Genomic DNA, 19,517 nt, shown 5'->3' with positions numbered 1-19,517 from the left:
GCTACCATCAGAGCTACCTGAGCACGATTCGCGACCCATCTTCACAGCTCCAATTCTGCCAGTACCTCGTCTCATACCTTCCAGACGTCACGGAGGCTCTTCTGCGAACCTTGCAAAACTAGCACTCCTGGAAGAAAGGATACTGCAGAGACATGGCTTAGCTACAGCCTGGGAGTGTTTTCAGAATGAGATTTTCACTCCGCATTGGAGTGTGCACTGATGTGGAACTTCTTGACAGATTGAAACTGTGTGCCTTTTGCAGGCAAGTGCTCTACCAAGATCAAGAGTTCGAGTCTTGGTCCAGCATACAGTTTTAATCTGTCAGGAAGTTTTAGCACATTCTTCTTTATCAAATAGGGCCCTTTTCCTTTCAGTTTCCTGTTGAAGTGGTCCAATACCATGGTGTAGTGTTGTTCAGTGACCATTTTCTTCTTTTTTCTAAGAAGTCTGAGGCACTACACCACAGCGACAACTTGAGACAAAAAGTTCTTCAGATTACATTTTAAATTGCTCCAAACTTAGCTTTGAAATGAAAAGGTACACCCACTTGTTATCTACTTCTACAGTCTTACCACACACTGAGACTACAATTTTATCGTTGCTAACTCATCCTGTACAATATTAATTGCCATTCCCTTCGACATGTCGATGGCCTCTGTCGCTTTGCACACTTTCATTCAATGATCAGTGAGAATCGCTTCATGAACTTTTCTAGGGATTACCTCAGTAATCTCATCTGCTGGAGTTCTTGGAGAATCCCAGTCAAAAATGGATGTTTGAATTTGTTTGAAATGTTTGAACCAGTATCATCTAGCTGCTGTTGTAAATGGGGATGAGTGAACCAAACAGCATCCACTTTCACATTTATCATGTCACTTGTTGCCTCATAAAAAAGTGTCACTGAATGGTACTGAAATTTTTCCACGTCAGCAAAAATTAAGTAGCACAATGTATTAAATTACTGTCAGGTCTAAACTAACCTATTAGTCCATCTCAGTACTGTTACTTTGCTGTCCAACAGATAATGGTACACAGTGGAAAACAACAGCCGTGTCTTCAAACACAAGTTCTAATTGGACTGATCTTCTCTTGTCTATTAACAGTAGTTTCAAAGATCATGGATGTGCAAATAATATTCTAGCACCTAATATGTGAAATCCAACAGCCAAACCCTATCGACTAAAGATTCATCGGATAGAAGATTGCTTTCAGTTTTCGATTAATGCTCTGGTTTTAGCAGTTTATTAAGATCCAAACAGCAGCTTTACTTCACCAGTGAAGTGAATGTGCAAAATTTGATGTTATGTAGTGTTGGTAGGGAACTTATAGCAGTTGGCTGGAGATAAATTAAACATCACAACATTTAACATATTTATTAAAGAGGGAAGTAGCAGAGCGCATTAACATATCTCCCTATCTCTTAGTCATAAAGGGATATGTGTTTGAGAAAGCTAGATTTTCCTTAGAAGTGTTAGTTTTAATTTGTAATGGATGTATTGGGTAGAACATTCCTTAACAATAATTAATGACCGTTCTTTATGGGAAATACATTCTGATCAGATCTCATGTTTTTTGTTTAGCATCTCGAATTTCTGAAGTGAAGTGGGACTGTAAAACAAGTTCTTAAATGAAGAAAACAACATTGTATCAAACACATGAATAAATAAACAATTTTCAGTACAAGATACAGATCTCCTGCAGTGCTTGTTAATGAGCTCATTTGGTTTGGCATAGAGTACATGCTTGTGCAAACCTTTTACTTCATTGTCCCATGCTCAGTTGCCCAAGAATGTGATTGAAGTTGACAGCACTATAGATGCTGACTGTTGAATATTTTCTGTATTGTAGTCACCATATCTTCTATTCACCAGCAATCTGTACACATATTCTCTTGATAAAATTTACCTTAGTCTTTTGTGGCTGACTCTTACATACCAAAAATTCATAGTCATTGTACAGGTCTGTTGTTGTTGTTCTGTTGCCGTCGTCATATATTTTTGTCACCTTTGAGAAATTATTCACCGGAATGTGTCTTCTCAAGTGCAGACAAATTGATGGTATTGCATAGGATTTCCTGCTGTAGTAATGGATACTATGTTACTCGGGCTGCAGCCGAATCCTGAAATCACATTGACATGATATTTCAGTGTTCCGACTGGTTGCTACCTTAAGATGTAAAGGTGATCTGCTGAGATACCAGATCCACCACGTTTATAGACACTATATAAACCCCACAGTACATGCATCAGAAGGAGTCAGTGTTGCCCCTTAGCAAAGTGCACAAGCAGTACTAAAGGAGGTGAATATTCATGGTGTGTGGCAGTTAGGTGCAGCACTGACAGCTTCTGGTGCATGTGCCGCGGTCTTTCTGTGGCCTAGATTACCGCAATGGCTCTGGCCTCCCAGCTGTTCAGCTTCACATTTGAAGTTGTCAGGAACAATGAAATATTATGTTCATTTGATTTCAGTATCTGGCTGCTAAACTGAGGAACATACCTTTCAGAGCAAATAGCAAATATAGGCACCTGATATACAGGGTGATTCTGTGATGTTAAAATCTTTCAGGGATGGTGAAGAAGGGTAAATGTATAAATTTGAGGAAAGGGATCCTAGTCTGGAAATGGCCAAGCCAAAGGCATAGACAAAAATCTATGTAAGTTCCACCTAAGCATCATGCAGTGCTCAAACTAAGGGCCCCAACTCCTGAACTGTGATGATGACATACAGAACCCCCGCTGAATACTTCTCCGTACCCTCCGATAATTTCTCCTGTTGACGGACTAAAAACAGTGCATGTAACTTGATGTTTAAGAGACCAAAAACCTTTAAGTCTGAGGTAAAGAAATAAAAACACTTGTTCAAAATGCCATCCCCCCAGTGTCAATTCAGGCATGGCAGTGTAGTGCGAAGTTCTGTTGTACCTGTTCTAATATCCCCATTGCCCTTTGAACAATGTCACAAACAGCAAGAATTCTTGCCAGTAGATCCTCTTCAGTATTGACAGGCATCTCGTACACAGGCTTTCCACATGGTCTCACAGGAATAAATAAAGTGGAGTGAGGTCAGATGTCATGAATCTTCAGGTCAGTGTCGGTAGGGATCCATCATTTTAGAACCACGTCTGTTGGTGAGTAATGTGGGAAATGTTCCAGAAACACTGGTACCGGTACATGCATTCCATTCCAGTGTCAGAGGTATCAGAAAGATTTCACTTTTAACTTTTGACTATAGTTTCTGGACCAGGGTCCCTTATCTCAAATTGATACATTTACCCTTCTCCATCATCATTGTAACGTCATCACAGAATCACCCCGTATATGCAAATCATAGTAGCAAAATTTGGTCATGGTTAAGGCATTGCACACACAGTCAGTCGTCCATGCAGCTTGCATGTTATTGCATTCTTGTCAGCATAATAAATATTTCTCGGTGGAAGGGAACTGTAATGGTAGGTCCCCTTTTAATTAGTTGACAAAGCTACAGGAATAGTGGTTCACACAACTTGAGAAGCACCCTACTCGTTTGATAGGAAAATTAGAGAGCAGGTTTCCAGACAAAAGCCAGGGCCAAGGCCAAGTACGGCAGTCGGCAGAAAGCTCTCTACTCAAAGTTGTGCTTGATGACACATGTGCTCTGTAGGAGCTGCAACATCACCACCAGCACCGTCACCACACGGCAGGGTGCCGCGGCACGCCGACCCCCCCGCCTGGACCTCCAGAGTCATCGCTGCCCCCTCCACCAGCTACGCCCCCCGATCCTGGCCCTTGCAGCTCCGTCTTCAGGCTGCAGTTCCTGGGCTCCGTCGAGGTGCTCGAGGAAAGTGGGAGGAGACGCCGGCGACGCCTCAAGAAGCACATGGTTGAGGAGGCCGTAACACGTATTAAGGTGTCCATATGACCACTCCATCCCATGTCACACTGTACTGGCAGGAATTCCTAATGATAGCATTTTTTAAGCTATCAATTTCTGTATTTGAGATCTTCGAAACGCTCCGACTTGCACCTCAGGAAGTTTTGTTGTGAAATACATGTTGCACAGTTATTGATCCACGATAGTGAATACATGAAGTCCCAACATGTGAGCTTCCATTCACTGAATACGTTTTTGGCCTATGAATCAGTCATTCTAATAACATTTCTGCCACACAAATTTCAAAGCTGTCATTCTTTGTGATATTGAACCTTACAACCTATCCATACATACCATAGTATCACTAATCTGTAGAAGGCTTCCAGTAATTCAACAAAAGCAGTGAGATTCACTGCCTCTGATGTTCCAGATGTTTCTTGTCTTGCAACAGTAAACCCCTATTAAATTATTTTTATTCTGAAAATTGTATTCCAAAACTTGAGTTGCTTTCATCAGCTAGTGTATACTCCCATAATTGACATAAGTGGTTTGTGAAATTATATTGAAGATAATTAATTACACAAATTAACACAATGGTACACTTGAAGCTCTATCTTGCTATAATACCTTCTCTAACTAATAATTACATATGGAAATTTAAGATTCTGATAGTTCTGCTCTAATGTATTGCATGAAATTTTAAATAAAAGAATGGAATTTTTAAGAAGACATTATAGTTACCATTGACAAAAAAAATGTTTATTTTCACTATTGCAAAAAAGGTATTACTTGTCTGTGAAACCCAACCATGAGAAGTTAATCAAAAGGATTAAATGTTCATTTGTCTTTTCTTGTATTCTTAAACTAGATTCAAGGAAATAAGTCCTTAACAAAGAACATTCTACTGCTTTTGCTGGAAAATGAACTGTTCCATTGCACTGATTCACTGTAGTGCCTTCAATTTAACAGATTCAGATAAGTTGTCTGAACACTTCGTGTTGCAGCTACTGAGAAAAATGGTGATTGAGAGTTCAGAAAAGAAATCTGTTTCCTAAGCTGTTTATTTATTTATTTTTAATTGCATCAGAAGACTGAAAGGCTGCAGTATAAACACTATTAAAACTGTGCTTCATCTATTTATGTTGTACTGTGGGTGATACTTCTGTTGTATTCACTAGAGACATTGACTAACATAAAATGTTTCCCCAATTTCTTCTGAACATTTAGCTAACATGTGACCCATTAGAAATAAATTTAAATGTTTGCAGTGTTTAGAGAAAGTTCAATCCATAAATATCCTCAATGTAATGTTTTCTGTAGCCTAAATTTCTTGAAGTGTCATTGAATTCAGAGGTAATTTTGAATTCGGGTAGTACAAGATATTGCTCAATAGTCCACTAACAAATCTGCTCGTAAAACTGAACCTTAATTGTACTCTAAGGTAACTCATTTTAATCAGTCAAAACCTTTGTACTACTGCTCTTTTGTTCCTCATGACCATTTGCTGTAATTTATTTCCTGTATGGCACCAGCCACAGTGTTGTTTTGTTTGGTAATATGTAAGTGTTGTGCTTTACCCAGACTTATGTTCTTTTTTTCTCTCATTTTGCTGCCTGTGGCCCTGTAGGCATTGGTAAGTTTTAGTGTAATTTTTTTTTCTTATAGAAATCCCATGTAGTAATAAATATAATATTGAATCTATGAATGTGAAATTTAGTCTCGTAAGTTTCTCCGCAATAGAAAGGAAAATCACCAGCTTCTGCCCTGTTGTATGGAATTTTTTTTTTTTCTCTCCCATCCCCACCCCACTGCTTGTTATGAGACTGTTAGAATATGGAACATAATTCCTGTGGCAATTTTTGCTTAGTTTTTGTATTGTCACTTTGTATTGTCTTTTAAACATACTATTTGCTCCATAATGCTACCTAATAAACCGCAAAAAATTAGTAATGTATGTTTATTTTGTGTCCTATTAACATAGTCCCACAATATGGACTGTTAGTCATGTAGTACTATAAATTTTTTTGAACATACTCTCAAACATTTTACTACTAGGTAAATACCATTAAAACAGTCTACAAAAAAATCAAAATAATTAAAATTGCAAAGAAATGAAATGAACTCTCAGGTTTTAATATAATGATGTGTGGTAAGTATAAGTAGCATGTGAAAATTAGCAGCATGGTAATTATGTGATGATAGCTGGATACTTATTTTCGATGCATTGCACTGTCGGTGTATAACATTTGTTTAAAAGTTTTAAAGTAACTGTCATTTCGAACACTAATCCATTTCTGTTTTATTTTAAGGTGGACACACTGTGAGTAAGTTATTTGTTTAGGCACTGGTTAATGACAGTACAATCTTGCAACAAAGTTTTAAATCTTTTAAGGAGCTGTAGGCAAATCCAGCATCACACAACTACAGTATTTTTTGATAGTACTCCTGTTACACTTATTATGATTAATAAATGTGGGTGCAAACTTCTGAATTTATGCATTATTTTTAGAAAGCTGCAACCAAGTTCAATAGTGGCCTCGGGCTGTATAATTAACAAATGATGTTTTCGTAGTTATTTTTTAAAATGTGATGACTTACATTTGTATTCACTTAAGTATGTGTATTACAACATTAATGTTAATAATAATGCTCAGGACTTTAATGTACTTTAATATTGTATAATTCTCATGAATAGTTATATGCTTTATCCTCATTTACATCTTCCTCAATGTATACACTGGAGGACAAGCCATAGAAAACAGTAGAAATAGGATGTAGAGGGCAGCTTGTGAACCCCACAACAAATCTGCATTAACATGGTTTGTTTGTAAGGGCAATTCAGCAGCGACTGTGGATACTTATGGATATGTCTGCTTCATAGGATTGGTGACTCCTCAATTTCTCCTTGTTACTGCCAATACTGGAAATTGCTGAGAAGAAAGTGAGGAGGAGAAAAAACATTTTCAATTTCTCCATGTTATTGCCGATACTGGACATTGCTGAGAAGAAAATGAGGAGGAGAAACCTTTGTTATTTTGAGTTCCACTACCCAGTGAAACTTCAGTTTAGTTCAGACCTTATTGAAAAGTTAAAACTCAAATCATAAGAAAAACTTATAGGTGGCACAAAAAAAAGTGACATACGCTTCATCCACCAGGACAGTTGGGGGCAGTATTTTATGGAATCCATAAAAATATCTTCAGCATAAATTGGCTGTAGGGGGGAAAAAGCCACGACTAAGAAGGTATAAAAGTTATAAAACAAAACAGTCCTCTTTCCTAGGAAATCGCGCAGTCTCCTGAAAATGCTTAGCAATGAAAAAGCAGAGGGTTGTGAAGTATGAATTGTTGAATGTCCACTTTTCATCAAATATGGCCCCTTCCAACTTTCAGATATGCCCACAGTTAAAGAAACTTACGGCAGAAGAAACTTACTGCAGAAAGTTTTAAGATGTGAAGGCGGTCTTTCTCCAGAGGTGGAATGAACCTTGGGGTAAATGTTAAACGAAGTCCATTCTTGACCTGGAGAACTATCTTCATGAAGCCAAAAAATTTTGTGTGCACCCACATAACAGTAAGAACGTAGTAATGATTTCAAATATTTAGGTCACATATAATACAAATAATACTTATAGGTACTGATGCTCATACTGTCGTAGGCGGTCACAATAGTCAACTTCTGAGCATTTTGCAGCTGTAAGCACTTGGTTTAAAAGGGAGTTAACTTTGTTGACCTTAAGACTCGATCACAAGTTCTGTTGTATTCAAATGAATTTCTTCTGATATTTGAAAAGTTGTACAGTATTGTGCATCGATAAGCACTTAGTTTAAAGGTAGTCCTCCCTTGGCCATTCATTCTGGCAGATGTTATTTATCTATTCCTTCTGCGTTACTTGATCTTACGTTATCCAAAGCACTCTCAATTTCTGGTTCTAGTACTGGATCCCCATCTCTTTTGAATCGACTCCGGTTTCTTTTTCTACATCAGACAAATCTTCTGCCTCATAGAGGCCTTCAATATAACCTTTCCATGTATCTACTCTGTCTTCTGCATTTAACAGGGGAATTCTCATTGCACTCTTAATGTTACCACCCTTACTTTTAATTTCACCGAAGATTATTTTGACTTTCCTGTATGCTGAGTCAGTCTTTCTGACAATGATTTCTTCTTTGATTTCTTCACATTTTTCATGCAGCCATTTTGTTGTAGCAGCCTGCTCTTCCTATTTATTTCAATCATTCGTGACTTGTGTTTCTTTATTCCTGAATTTCCTCAAACATTTTTGTACTTCCTTCTTTCATCAATCAACTGAAGTATATCTTCTGTTACCCATGGTTTTTTTCGCAGTTACCTTCTTCGTACATATGTTTTTCTTTCCAACATCTGTGATTGCCTTTTTTAAAGGTGTCCATTTCTCTTCAACTGCACTGCCTGCTGAGCTATTGCTGTATCTATAGCTTTAGAGAACTTAAAGCATATCTCATCATTCCTTAGTACTTCAATATCTCACTTCTTCCTGAATAATCTCTTAAATTTTAGCCTACTCCTCTCCACTACTACATTGTGATCTGTATCTGTATCTGCTCCTGGATACGCCTTACAATCCTGTATCCGATTTCGGAATCTCTGCCCAACCATGATGTAATCTAACTGAAATCTTCCCATATCCCCCAGCACTTTCCAAGTATTCCTTCTCCTCTTGTGAAATTTGAACGGAGTATTCACTGTTACAGCTGAAATTTATTGCAGAACTCAGTCTTTCTCCCCTCTCATTTCTTTTTCCAATCCCAAATTCTCCTGTAAATCTTTCTTCTACATATTCCCCTAAAACTGCATTCCAGTCCCCCATGATTATTAGATTTTCATCTCCCTTTGCATACTGTATTAATCTTTCAATATCCTCTTATAATTTCTCTCTCTCTTCATCTTCAGCTCACATCAGCATTTATACCTTGAACTATCATTGTCAATTTTGGTTTGCTGTTGATTCTGATGAGAAGAACCCTACCACTGAACTGTTCACGGTAACTCTTTCTCTGCCCCAAGTTCCTAGTAATAACGAATCCTATTCTCGTTACACCATTTTCTGCTGCTGTTGATATTACCCTATACTCATCGGTCCAGAAATCCTTGTCTCCTTTCAGTTTCACTTCACTGACACCTACTATTTCGAGACTGAGCCTTTGTAGTATCCTTTTCAAATTTTTGAACTTCCCTACCATGCTCAAGCTTCCAACACCCTGACCTGTAGATCATTATCCTTTTGTTGGTCATTCAATCTTTTTCCCATTGTCACCTCCCCTTTCGCAGTCCCCTCCTGGAGATCCAAATGGGGGTCTATTCCAGAATCTTTTTACCAGTGGAGAGATTGTCATGACTGTTTGGCAGTTACAGGCCACATGGCCTGTGGATACGTGTTAGATGTCCTTAATGCATTGGTTCCCATTGACTTCTGCATCCTTATGCTGTTGATCATTGCTGATTCTTCTGCCTTTAGGGGCAATTCCCAACCCAAGGACAAGAGTGTTCTCTGAACCTCTGTCTACTCCTTCACCATCTTTGACAAGGACGTTGGCACATAAAAAATTAATTTCTTTCTAACACACAGATTGTACCAAAAGATAGATGAACATAACACCTTTTGGTCATTATATATATTATGCTATCAGACCAAGACACTGCTGTATTAGATTGTGTTGTTTATTAAAATATGCCTATTTCGGCCTGCTTGTCATCTTCATGTTATCTCCAGAAAGTATATAATTTGGTACAATATTTCAAATTTTGAAGTAGATAATTTAGCATATTGTAGAATTATTGTTTGCTGCATACAACAGGTGGTCTTGAAATGTATATGAAATCGACGACTGAGAGAGAGTTGCTGTCACATTACTGTATAAGTAGTAATAATCATATAGCATTGCTGGCTCACTTATCAGTAGAGCTGTCAAGTAACATCATTATGAAATATGAGGGTGGTTTGAAAAGTTCTCGGAATCACCCTGAGAGGTCAGTGCTAGCGCAACGAGTTGTTCACATGATATTCATTGAACTGTTGCCTGTAAACATGTGCCGCGTCAATGTTCTTGGAAGAGAGCTATGGTGGTGGCGTGGCTCTGTTGTTGTTCCCATGTAGTGATTCGTGAAGATGCAAAAAATAGAGATTCGAGTAGTGATTATTAAGTACTTCGTAAAGAAAAGTATGAAAGCACAGGACATTCATGCCGATTTGCAGAATACACAGGGGGACTCTGCTCCTTCATATTCAGCTGTTGCCAAGAGGACAAATGAATTTAAATTTGGTTGGGAGAGCTTAGATGATGATCTGTGCAGTGGTCAGTGAAGATGTATCACTACTCCAGAAATTATAGCAGAAGTGCACAAAATGGTCATGGAGGATCGCCAATTGAAAGTGCGTGAAATTGCTCACATTTGCCAGATGTCATCTGAAAGGGTATATCACATTTTAACTGAATAAATAGAAATGAAAAAATTATCTGCAGGATGGGTGCCGCGACTCTTTATGTGATGTGATGCGCACGTGTGCCGTCACCATGGTAAAATTACACGAATTAAGGTATGAATTGTTGCTACACCCACCTTATTCACCTGATGTGGCTCCGTCAGACTTCCAGCTCTTCCTGAAACTGAAAGTTTTTCGTGGTGGGTGAAGATTTACTTCAAACAAAGAATTGAGAGCTGGAGTTGACAACTATTTTGCAGGCCTGGAGGAAACTTGTTTTTGAGATGGGATCAAGGCACAGGAACATCATTGGACCAAGTGCATTAAACTACAAGGAGATTACTTTGAAAAATAAAAAAAAGTACTTTTTTTTCTCTATTCTGTTCTGAGAACTCTTCAAACCACCCTCGTAAACTTTCGTAATTTGACAACTTCACAAATAACTGCTCCAGCAAAAGTTTACAGCTACTATAGCCTCACTAGCATCAAAGGAACAAACTTAGTAGTGTGAGAATACCTGAGACGTCGATGTCATATGGATTTCAAGAGCACACTATGTACATAGGAAACAATAATTCTATAATACATTAAATTATTTACTTCAATGAATGAAATGTTGTACCAAACTATATACTTTCCACAGATAACTCGAAGATGGATGAGACACCAAAATAGGCCTTTTGTAATAAACAATACAGTAGAACACAGCAGTATCTTGATCTCGTAACACAATACATAATGTCCTTATATGACCTAAGCAATGCAATGGGCCAGATGAGTACAAAAAAGTTTGACCACTTGTGTTGAATTTGTAAATTGGAACAAAGTTACCGAGAAAGGTGGTGCAATGGTTAGCACACTGGACTCCCGTACGGAAGGCCGATGGTTCAAATACCCATCTGGCTAATATGATTTTGGTTTTCCATGATTTTCCTAAACCACTTAAGGCAAATGTCAGGACGGCTCCCTTGAAAGGCCACAGCCAATTTCCTTCCCCATATTTCTGCAATCAGAGTTTGTGCTCCATCTCTGATGATCTTCCTACCTTTCTTTGAACAAAGTTGTCACATTTTCACCTTAAAGTATGAAAAGCTGTAAAATTTGGGAATAGCAATAAGATGTCCATAAAAGATTCATATTTCAGTTAATTTAGATTAATTACTGATTATTCAGTAGAAATATGACACAACCAGCTTTGATAATTTCTCATATTCAAAAAATTTCTGAAACACCCAAAATACAGGAGCTGACAATGGTCCGAATTTTGTAGAATAAGCTAAAACTCAATTTCATGAAATTATAGTTAGTTGATAGGTCTGGTGTCAGTATATCAGATTAGGATTAGAGTTACCCACTTCACATTACAACAACAATGGAAATTCCTAGAGAGAATAACACATAAAATACACAAAAGGCAACCACTTAGTATTTACACTAGCGTTCGAGCTCTTGTTCTTTTTCTAGCAAAAATACGCGCATTCTCTGTCGCACACCCAGACACTCACATCCATGGTTATGGATGAGAATGTTTGGTTGTCTTGTGTGGTTGTGTGTAAGAATGTGAATGTGTGTGTCCTTTTACTAGAGAAAGAGCAAGAGCTCAAAAGCTAGTTGAATACTGTTTTGTGTTGAGTGTTTCTATTCGCCGTACATTGGCCCACATTGTATTAACCAACACAAGCTAGAATGTTTTAGTTCTTTTATGCCTATAGTTTTTAGTTTTATTATGAGTGCTGTCGCTTCTGATTGTGTTGGTATAAAGTGGCATGTGTGTTTTAATAGGCTCCTGAGGGGGAGACTCAGCCCAGCACTGAAGTGGACTTGTTCATCTCAACTGAGAAGATAATGGTGCTAAACACTGATCTCAAGGTACAATACATTATTTTATATAACAGTACCTTACAACTAAATAACATTGAAATCCAGGGACAAGACTTTTGCAAATTTGCATACTATGTAGCAGAAGCTGTTTATCACACATTTCGCTCGTGTGTGTGTGTGTGTGTGTGTGTGTGTGTGTGTGTGTGTGTGTGGTGAAAGGGGGTGGGGGCAGTACATGTTTACTAATGCTCTGAAGATCTACTTACATTCTCAGTTGTGTTTGCTGTCTGAGTTATCGGCCATCTTGGCAAACGACTTGAAAGCTGCCGACCATGTTTTACTTTTTCTCCATTTCTCTGTGGCGCATTTTATGGAACTTTCTCAGAGTTCCTGTTTTTAGCTGTCTTTCTGTCTGTCAATTGAGTTTAATGCGTAGTCCTTTTTAACACTCTCTCTCTCTCTCTCTCTCTCTCTCTCTCTCTCTCTCTCTCTCTCTCTCTCTCTATGTTCTACAGTTCTCACATGAGTGCATATGATGTGTATGACCATAGATGCTTTTGCACCCTGAAAACAAAAACAAAACAATTGTTTCCTAAGTGTCTGAATGTTGCTAAGTTCCTCTTGTTTTTTTGCATGCAGTGGTTTGTTTGGAAATACACATACAGATACATTTTAAACTGTGTAATTTGGCTGCTTACAGTATTTAATATTTGTCATCATTTTTAGTGTGTGGAGTTGTCATCCATGAAAAACAGTTGAAATTGGTGTGTAAAGGTTGTTGTGTTGTTGTTGTTGTGGTCTTCAGTCCTGAGACTGGTTTGATGCAGCTCTCCATGCTACTCTATCCTGTGCAAGCTTTTTCATCTCATGTGTAAAGGTAGATCACTTAAATATAAATAAAGATGATTGTGCTTGAATTTGAACAAAAGATGTGTTTTTGTCACAAGAAATTATTTCTCGTTTCCCTTTGTTATATAAACACCCCTTGCGTTGTGTCCATTTGCTAAATCTATATTAAAGTTCTGTGAAACAGTACACCAGATTCCATATCTTTTCAGTCCACAGTTGGAAGTTATCCACACTGTGAAATTCATCAAAACATTTTTGAATAATAATTTACCCTTTGAGCAAATCTTACACTATCCAGCAAAATGATGGTCATATGTAATTTTCTAAGATATGAAAACTGTGCACCATACCAGAACATAAATTACTGGTCCCTGTGTTTTGCAGATGAGGTTCATGCAGTATTATGGAGGCACACCTCACTGTTTTCAATTTGCTGGTATCTTTTCTCCTACTTTCCAAACTTGACAGAAGCTCCTTGTTTTCTCATACAATTTTTATCTGTCAAAAAGATTCAGTTTACCCGTTTCCTTCTAAATGCCTAGAAAGCATCCTGCTTCCTTCTAAGTGCCTAGACAGTATCCTGCTTCAATTGACCGGTTAATTCCTCTAGTTAAAAGGTACTATAGTGTGTTAGAAACTCTTTTTGTTATTGTAGGCTGGCCGCTGTGGCCGAGCGGTTCTAGGCGCTTCAGTCCGGAACTGTGTGCGCTGCTGCTACGGTCGCAGGTTGGAATCCTGCCTCAGGCATGGATGTATGTGATGTTCTTAGGTTAGTTAGGTTTATGTAGTTCTAAGTCTAGGGGACTGATGACCTCAGATGTTAAGTCCCATAGTGCTTAGAGCCAGTTTTGTTATTGTAATGGGTAATGCAGTACATGCTTGTGTTAAAGAATTTTAAGATTTTTATATTATTTCTACATCTGGCACCATAGTTTTATTCAGGCTAAGAAAAGAACTAATTATTCTAACTAGGAACACAAGTAAACACACAGCCATGAAAGAGAGAAAATTCATTGGGTCACAGAATGACATAATCAGGAATACAATGAAAGTAGTTTACATGTCTTGAACACATTTAACAGTTGAGGGCCTGGAAGCCCATGCAGGCTTGTCTAAAGATGCAATCCACGTCTAGATCGCTATTGTAGTGCTGTGAGCACATGGCAAATCTGATGATGGTAGTCAGTAACTGAGCTGCCTCTGGCAGCTACCTCGAGATTCATCGTTCGAATGTTGGTACACACTGCACTTGCCATAATGGCCCAATATTCATGCGCTTTGGGTGGTAGGTAGTAACCAGCAAATTACTACACTAATACTTCTGGAAGCCATGATCGTTTGTGTACTCTTGTATGTGTGTGCCGGTAGTGCTAAAAAATTCCGTATCCAGAGAAGATAAGTACTGGTCAACAATTCTCACTCATAATTTTATAGTCTTTTAAAGTGAATTTTGCTTATGATAAACAGCTTAGATTTCTGGCTGCACAGCAACATACACAGTATAATAGTTAGTAAAATTAGGACTTTACTTATGTTTGTTCATTATGTGGATGTCTGTTTATAGCTCCACAATATTTCTGTATGTATGTTACTAACTGCAGTAATCCACTTCAGTTCGCTTTAATTGTTTTTAAACTTATATATTAAAGTGAAAATAATTAATTTCTTTAAACTTTGACAGTACTTGCTCTTCACTGAACGATCTTTTAATGTATGTTTTCAAATGCTTCACTATTTTCGTATTTAATAACAAACATAATGTGTGTGTTAAATGAGTCATACTGACGTTTCAGCAGCTTTAATTAATTGTCATAATTACTTGTTTATTTCATATCGTGATAAAGTATTGTGTTGATTAATATAAGATTGTTACTAAATGTTTTAATGACATAAAACTGTAGAAATGCATTAAATATTTGATAATCCAACCTATATTGCATTCGTCTGTATTATGCAGCAGTATTGATCTTGCTGTAATGCCAAATAATTTTCATTTCTACAAAAAAATTCGTTTTAGACTTAATACCTATTCCTGGCCTGAAAGAGCTATTTGTGGCAATTCTTCACACACTTGTGCAATTCTTCACACACTTGTGCAATTCTTCACACACTTGTGCAATTCTTCACACTCTTGTGCAATTCTTCACACACTTATACTGATGCCAGTATGACCGTCACAGGACACAATATGAAGGTTGACCTAGTAGATAGTGTCGGAAGTTCCATGCGGCTTTTCGCGGATGATGCTGTAGTGTGCAGAGAAGTTGCAGCATTAGAAAATTGTAGCGAAATGCAGGAAGATCTGCAGCGGATAGGCACTTGGTGCCGGGAGTGGCAACTGACCCTTAACAAAGACAAATGAAATGTATTGCGAATACATAGAAAGAAGGATCCTTTATTGTATGATTATATGGTAGCGGAACAAACACTGGTAGCAGTTACTTCTGTAAAATATCTGGGAGTATGCGTGCGGAACGATTTGAAGTGGAATGATCATATAAAATTAATTGTTGGTAAGGCGGGTACCGGGCTGAGATTCATTGGGAGAGTCCTTAGAAAATGTAGTCCATCAACAAAGGAGGTGGCTTACAAAACACTCGTTCGACCTATTACTTGAGTATTGCTCATCAGTGTGGGATCCGTACCAGATCGGGTTGACGGAGGAGATAGAGAAGATCCAAAGAAGAGCGGCGCGTTTTGTCACAGGGTTATTTGGTAACCGTGATAGCGTTACGGAGATGTTTAGCAAACTCAAGTGGCAGACTCTGCAAGAGAGGCGCTCTGCATCGCGGTGTAGCTTGCTCGCCAGGTTTCGAGAGGGTGCGTTTTTGGATGAGGTATCGAATATATTGCTTCTCCCTACTTATACCTCCAGAGGAGATCACGAATGTAAAATTAGAGAGATTCGAGCGCGCACGGAGGCTTTCAGACAGTCGTTCTTGCCGCGAACCATACGCGGATGGAACAGGAAAGGGAGGTAATGACAGTGGTACGTAAAGTGTTCTCCGCCACACACCGTTGGGTGGCTTGCTGAATATAAATGTAGATGTAGATGCAGATGTAGAGTTGGAAGGGGTGGAAGTGGGATGTTGAGCATTGCTGCAACAATATTTATATATTCATTTTCTCATCCTTCTCTTTCTCTATTTTATAATAAAAATGTATTAGCTGAGTTAGTTGTGTGTTACGTGTCAAATTAGTTTCAGAAGTGTGTAATGTGCTGTGGTAATCAGATTATTGATAGAGTTTCTTCTAAATTTAGGGTTGTATGATGTTAATGTATATTACAGTTTATGTATGGTTGTTTCCTGGACTTCACACCATCCTGTGTACAAATTTATCCTACTATGCTACAAAGTATTTTGTACCTCTGTGTGCCCTAACTTTCTCATTCTCTTGTTGCTTATAATACTTGAAAAATTATGTTGCAGGAAATCATGATGGACCATGCACTGCGCACCATATCTTATATAGCAGATATTGGTGATTTGGTGGTGCTAATGGCAAGACGACGCTTCGTGCCACACGAAGTGGATGAACCACCGAAGATAAACCGAACTCCCAAAATGATTTGTCATGTCTTTGAGAGTGAAGAGGTTTGTACATTTTCTGCAAAGTGAAGTTCCCTGACTGATTAAAAAAATTAAATGGAGAGCATTGTGTACAAGTAACTGTAAAACTGATGATGATTTATCATAATAACAAAGTGCAAATCACACTAATGAGACTTGGTGGGAATAATTAGAAATGGAGTGACTGCTTAAAAACTGATTTTCTTGAATGCACTCTGTAAACCACTGAAGCTGTGATTTGTGAGCAACATTACAAGTGTATTGGATTATGACATAGAGGCTCTCTTATTTTACATAGTGCTAGGTGAAAAACTGAAGAAAGTGTAAACTGAGAATAGAAACTATAGTCCTAAAGAAGAGAGTTCTTCTCAGAACACATTGTACATAACAGTAAACAAGAATGACAGGAAATGTTTTAGTATTATTAAATATCATAATGCAAGCATTAAAATCACAGTACGCTGCATGCAAAAATCATTTAGTATAAATATTGATGTCAGAATTGTTATTACGGATTTATTATTTTCATTAGGCCCAGTTTATTGCACAGTCAATTGGACAAGCTTTTCAAGTGGCATATATGGAGTTTCTTAAGGCAAATGGCATAGAAGATCATAGCTTTGTGAAAGAAATGGATTACCAGGAGGTGCTCAATTCTCAGGAGATATTTGGTGATGAGCTACAGATGTTTGCGAAGAAAGAGATGCAAAAAGAGGTAAAAGAAAAATAATTGTTGTGGTTATGGTATAAAATGTAGACAGTATTACAGTTTTTATTTGTGTGTGTGTGTGTGTGTGTGTGTGTGTGTGTGTGTGTGTGTGTGTGTGTGTGTGTGTTTGAATTTTTGAAGAATTAATACTTTTTATTCACACTGCAGAATTGCCCTTTAAATCAATGTTGTGAATCAGCACTTGGCTAAGAAAAATTACACAAAGTACAACCTCATACAGAGAAGGAACTAAGACACACAAATTCCAAAGAAAATGGAAACACATGTCATAAAGAACAGCTGTCAGTTAGGACTAAAAGCAATCCATAGTAATGCCACTAGTCTTTGCATTAGAACAAAATTTTGTAAGCTGATGACTAGTAAAGTGCACCATAAGAATGATAATGAAAATTCTTTCTTTCTTTCTATGTTATGCCATCTTGAGGGGGCTTCATTTAAGCTTTATATTTGGTTTGACAATTGGACTTCTTTCCCAAAATCTCTTCATGATTCACTTACATTATTTTGTTCTGTTGTTGTGATCATTTCTTACCAGTATAATTTTTAGCTTTTTAGTGTTCCAATAGCTAGACAATTTATGGATACTTTCTTTGTGATGTTCATATCTTGTAAATTTGCTCTAGTTACCCCTAAGGAGTTGATACTACCTCTTTTGAATTAATAATATTAGTGAATCTGTTGGTATCTATCCTATAAATATAGTCATAGAATTTCAGTTATCACTTGCACAATATATTTGCGAACTTATCTATTAGCATGAAGAAATCAGATGTTGTAATGTTGCAGTATTACTCTGCATATTACGAGGTATGTCTACGAAGTAAGTTCCATTTGCTTATTTAAAACAAACCTGTACAGATACAGAAAAAATATTTATTGTACAAAAAATCCAAAATTTTGTAGGCACTTGTCATAGCGTGGCACAAGTTTGTGTGTGCCCTCTTCATAGAAGTTTGCCGCCTGTGTATTCAACCATGTGGTAACATGTTCTAACAGCTCGTCATCATTGTTGAAGTGTTGACCAGCAAGAACAGATTTTAGGTGTAAGAAGAGATGAAAGGGCGCGAAGCGAGGTCTGGGCTGAACGGAGGCTGATCAAATGCGTCCCAGTGAAATTCCTGTAAGAGTTGTTTGGTCACATTCACTGTGTGAGGTCAGGTATTATTCTGGAAAACAACACCACCTTTTGACAGTAATCCTCGGCGCTTGTTCTGTATTGTGTGGCGCACTTTCTTGATGTTTCGCAGTAACCGTGTCCATTGATTGTTTGGCCTCGTGGTAAGAAATCAATCAGCAAAATGCCTTTTCTGTCCCAAAAACCGGTGCACATGACTTTTCGAGGTGTCAAGATTTGCTTAGGCTTAACCTTCATTGGGGATGAAGTGTGTGTCCATTTCATTGATTGCCATTTTGTTTCAGGGGTGTCATATGTTACCCAAGTTTTATCCCCCGTGACTATCCGAGAAAGAAAACAATTGCCTCCTCCATTGTGGTGTGTCAAAAACTGAAGTGCACTGCCCATCCGTTGTGTTTTGTGTTGTTCAGTAAGAATTTTGGGTACCCAACATGAGCAAAGTTTTCGAAATTTCAGTTTTTCAGTAACAATTTCATGAATTAGTGATTGTGAGATTTGTGGAACTGCCATAGCAAGGGCACTAAGATTAAACTTACGATTGTGCTTAATCCTCTCTTCATTTGTGTGAACTAGTTCATCAGTAGCCACAGATAATCGTCCACTTCCTTCTTCATTGTGCACTTGATCACATCCTTCATTGAACAGTCTGACCCATCTTCTAACCATTTAATCACTCGTAGCATTTCGTCCGTAAACTTCGCAGATTTGCCAATGAATTTCCTTTGGTTTAATTTTCTTTGCATATAGAAAACAAATCACAGATCTGATTTCACATGCTGTGGGATTTGCAATTATGGCTGATATTATAAAGAAGCACTACAAACCACACATCGGCAACAGCGATCTGAAAGTGGTGTACATGGCGTCTCCTCGAGTCAGAGTAACTGCGGCGCATCCCCAGAACTGCAGTCGTAGTGCTGTCGCGGATAGAAATAGAAACAGAACTTACTTTGTGGACGACCCTCATATTATTATTATTATTATTATTATTATTATTATTATTGTTGTTGTTGTTCTTGTTGTTACTTTTTCCTATAGTTGTTCCAAGTGATTCTGGGTACTGTTTAAAGTTTGATAGGTCTTTCTAAGTTTCCACTG

At 37.9% G+C, this 19,517-nt stretch overlaps 1 protein-coding gene across 6 annotated transcripts in view; it reads left to right on the top strand.

Annotated features, from left to right (window-relative positions):
- The window catches only part of LOC126483630 (uncharacterized), a 497,523-nt gene that overhangs the window by 438,062 nt on the left and 39,944 nt on the right, over positions 1–19,517 (top strand). For 5 of the 6 annotated variants that reach the window (XM_050106680.1, XM_050106683.1, XM_050106679.1 and 2 more), the window contains 3 exons: positions 12,095–12,181; positions 16,414–16,578; positions 17,087–17,269. In XM_050106680.1, coding sequence (XP_049962637.1) covers positions 12,095–12,181; positions 16,414–16,578; positions 17,087–17,269 — 435 coding nt within the window. Of the gene's footprint in view, positions 1–3,639; positions 3,886–5,476; positions 5,483–12,094; positions 12,182–16,413; positions 16,579–17,086; positions 17,270–19,517 lie in introns of all 6 variants that reach the window. The other variant, XM_050106684.1, reaches the window with a different exon arrangement.

Source organism: Schistocerca serialis, chromosome 6, assembly GCF_023864345.2.
Source record: "Schistocerca serialis cubense isolate TAMUIC-IGC-003099 chromosome 6, iqSchSeri2.2, whole genome shotgun sequence".
In the NCBI taxonomy this organism is placed as follows: Eukaryota; Metazoa; Arthropoda; class Insecta; order Orthoptera; family Acrididae; genus Schistocerca; species Schistocerca serialis.
This window is presented reverse-complemented; position numbering and strand designations above follow the sequence as displayed.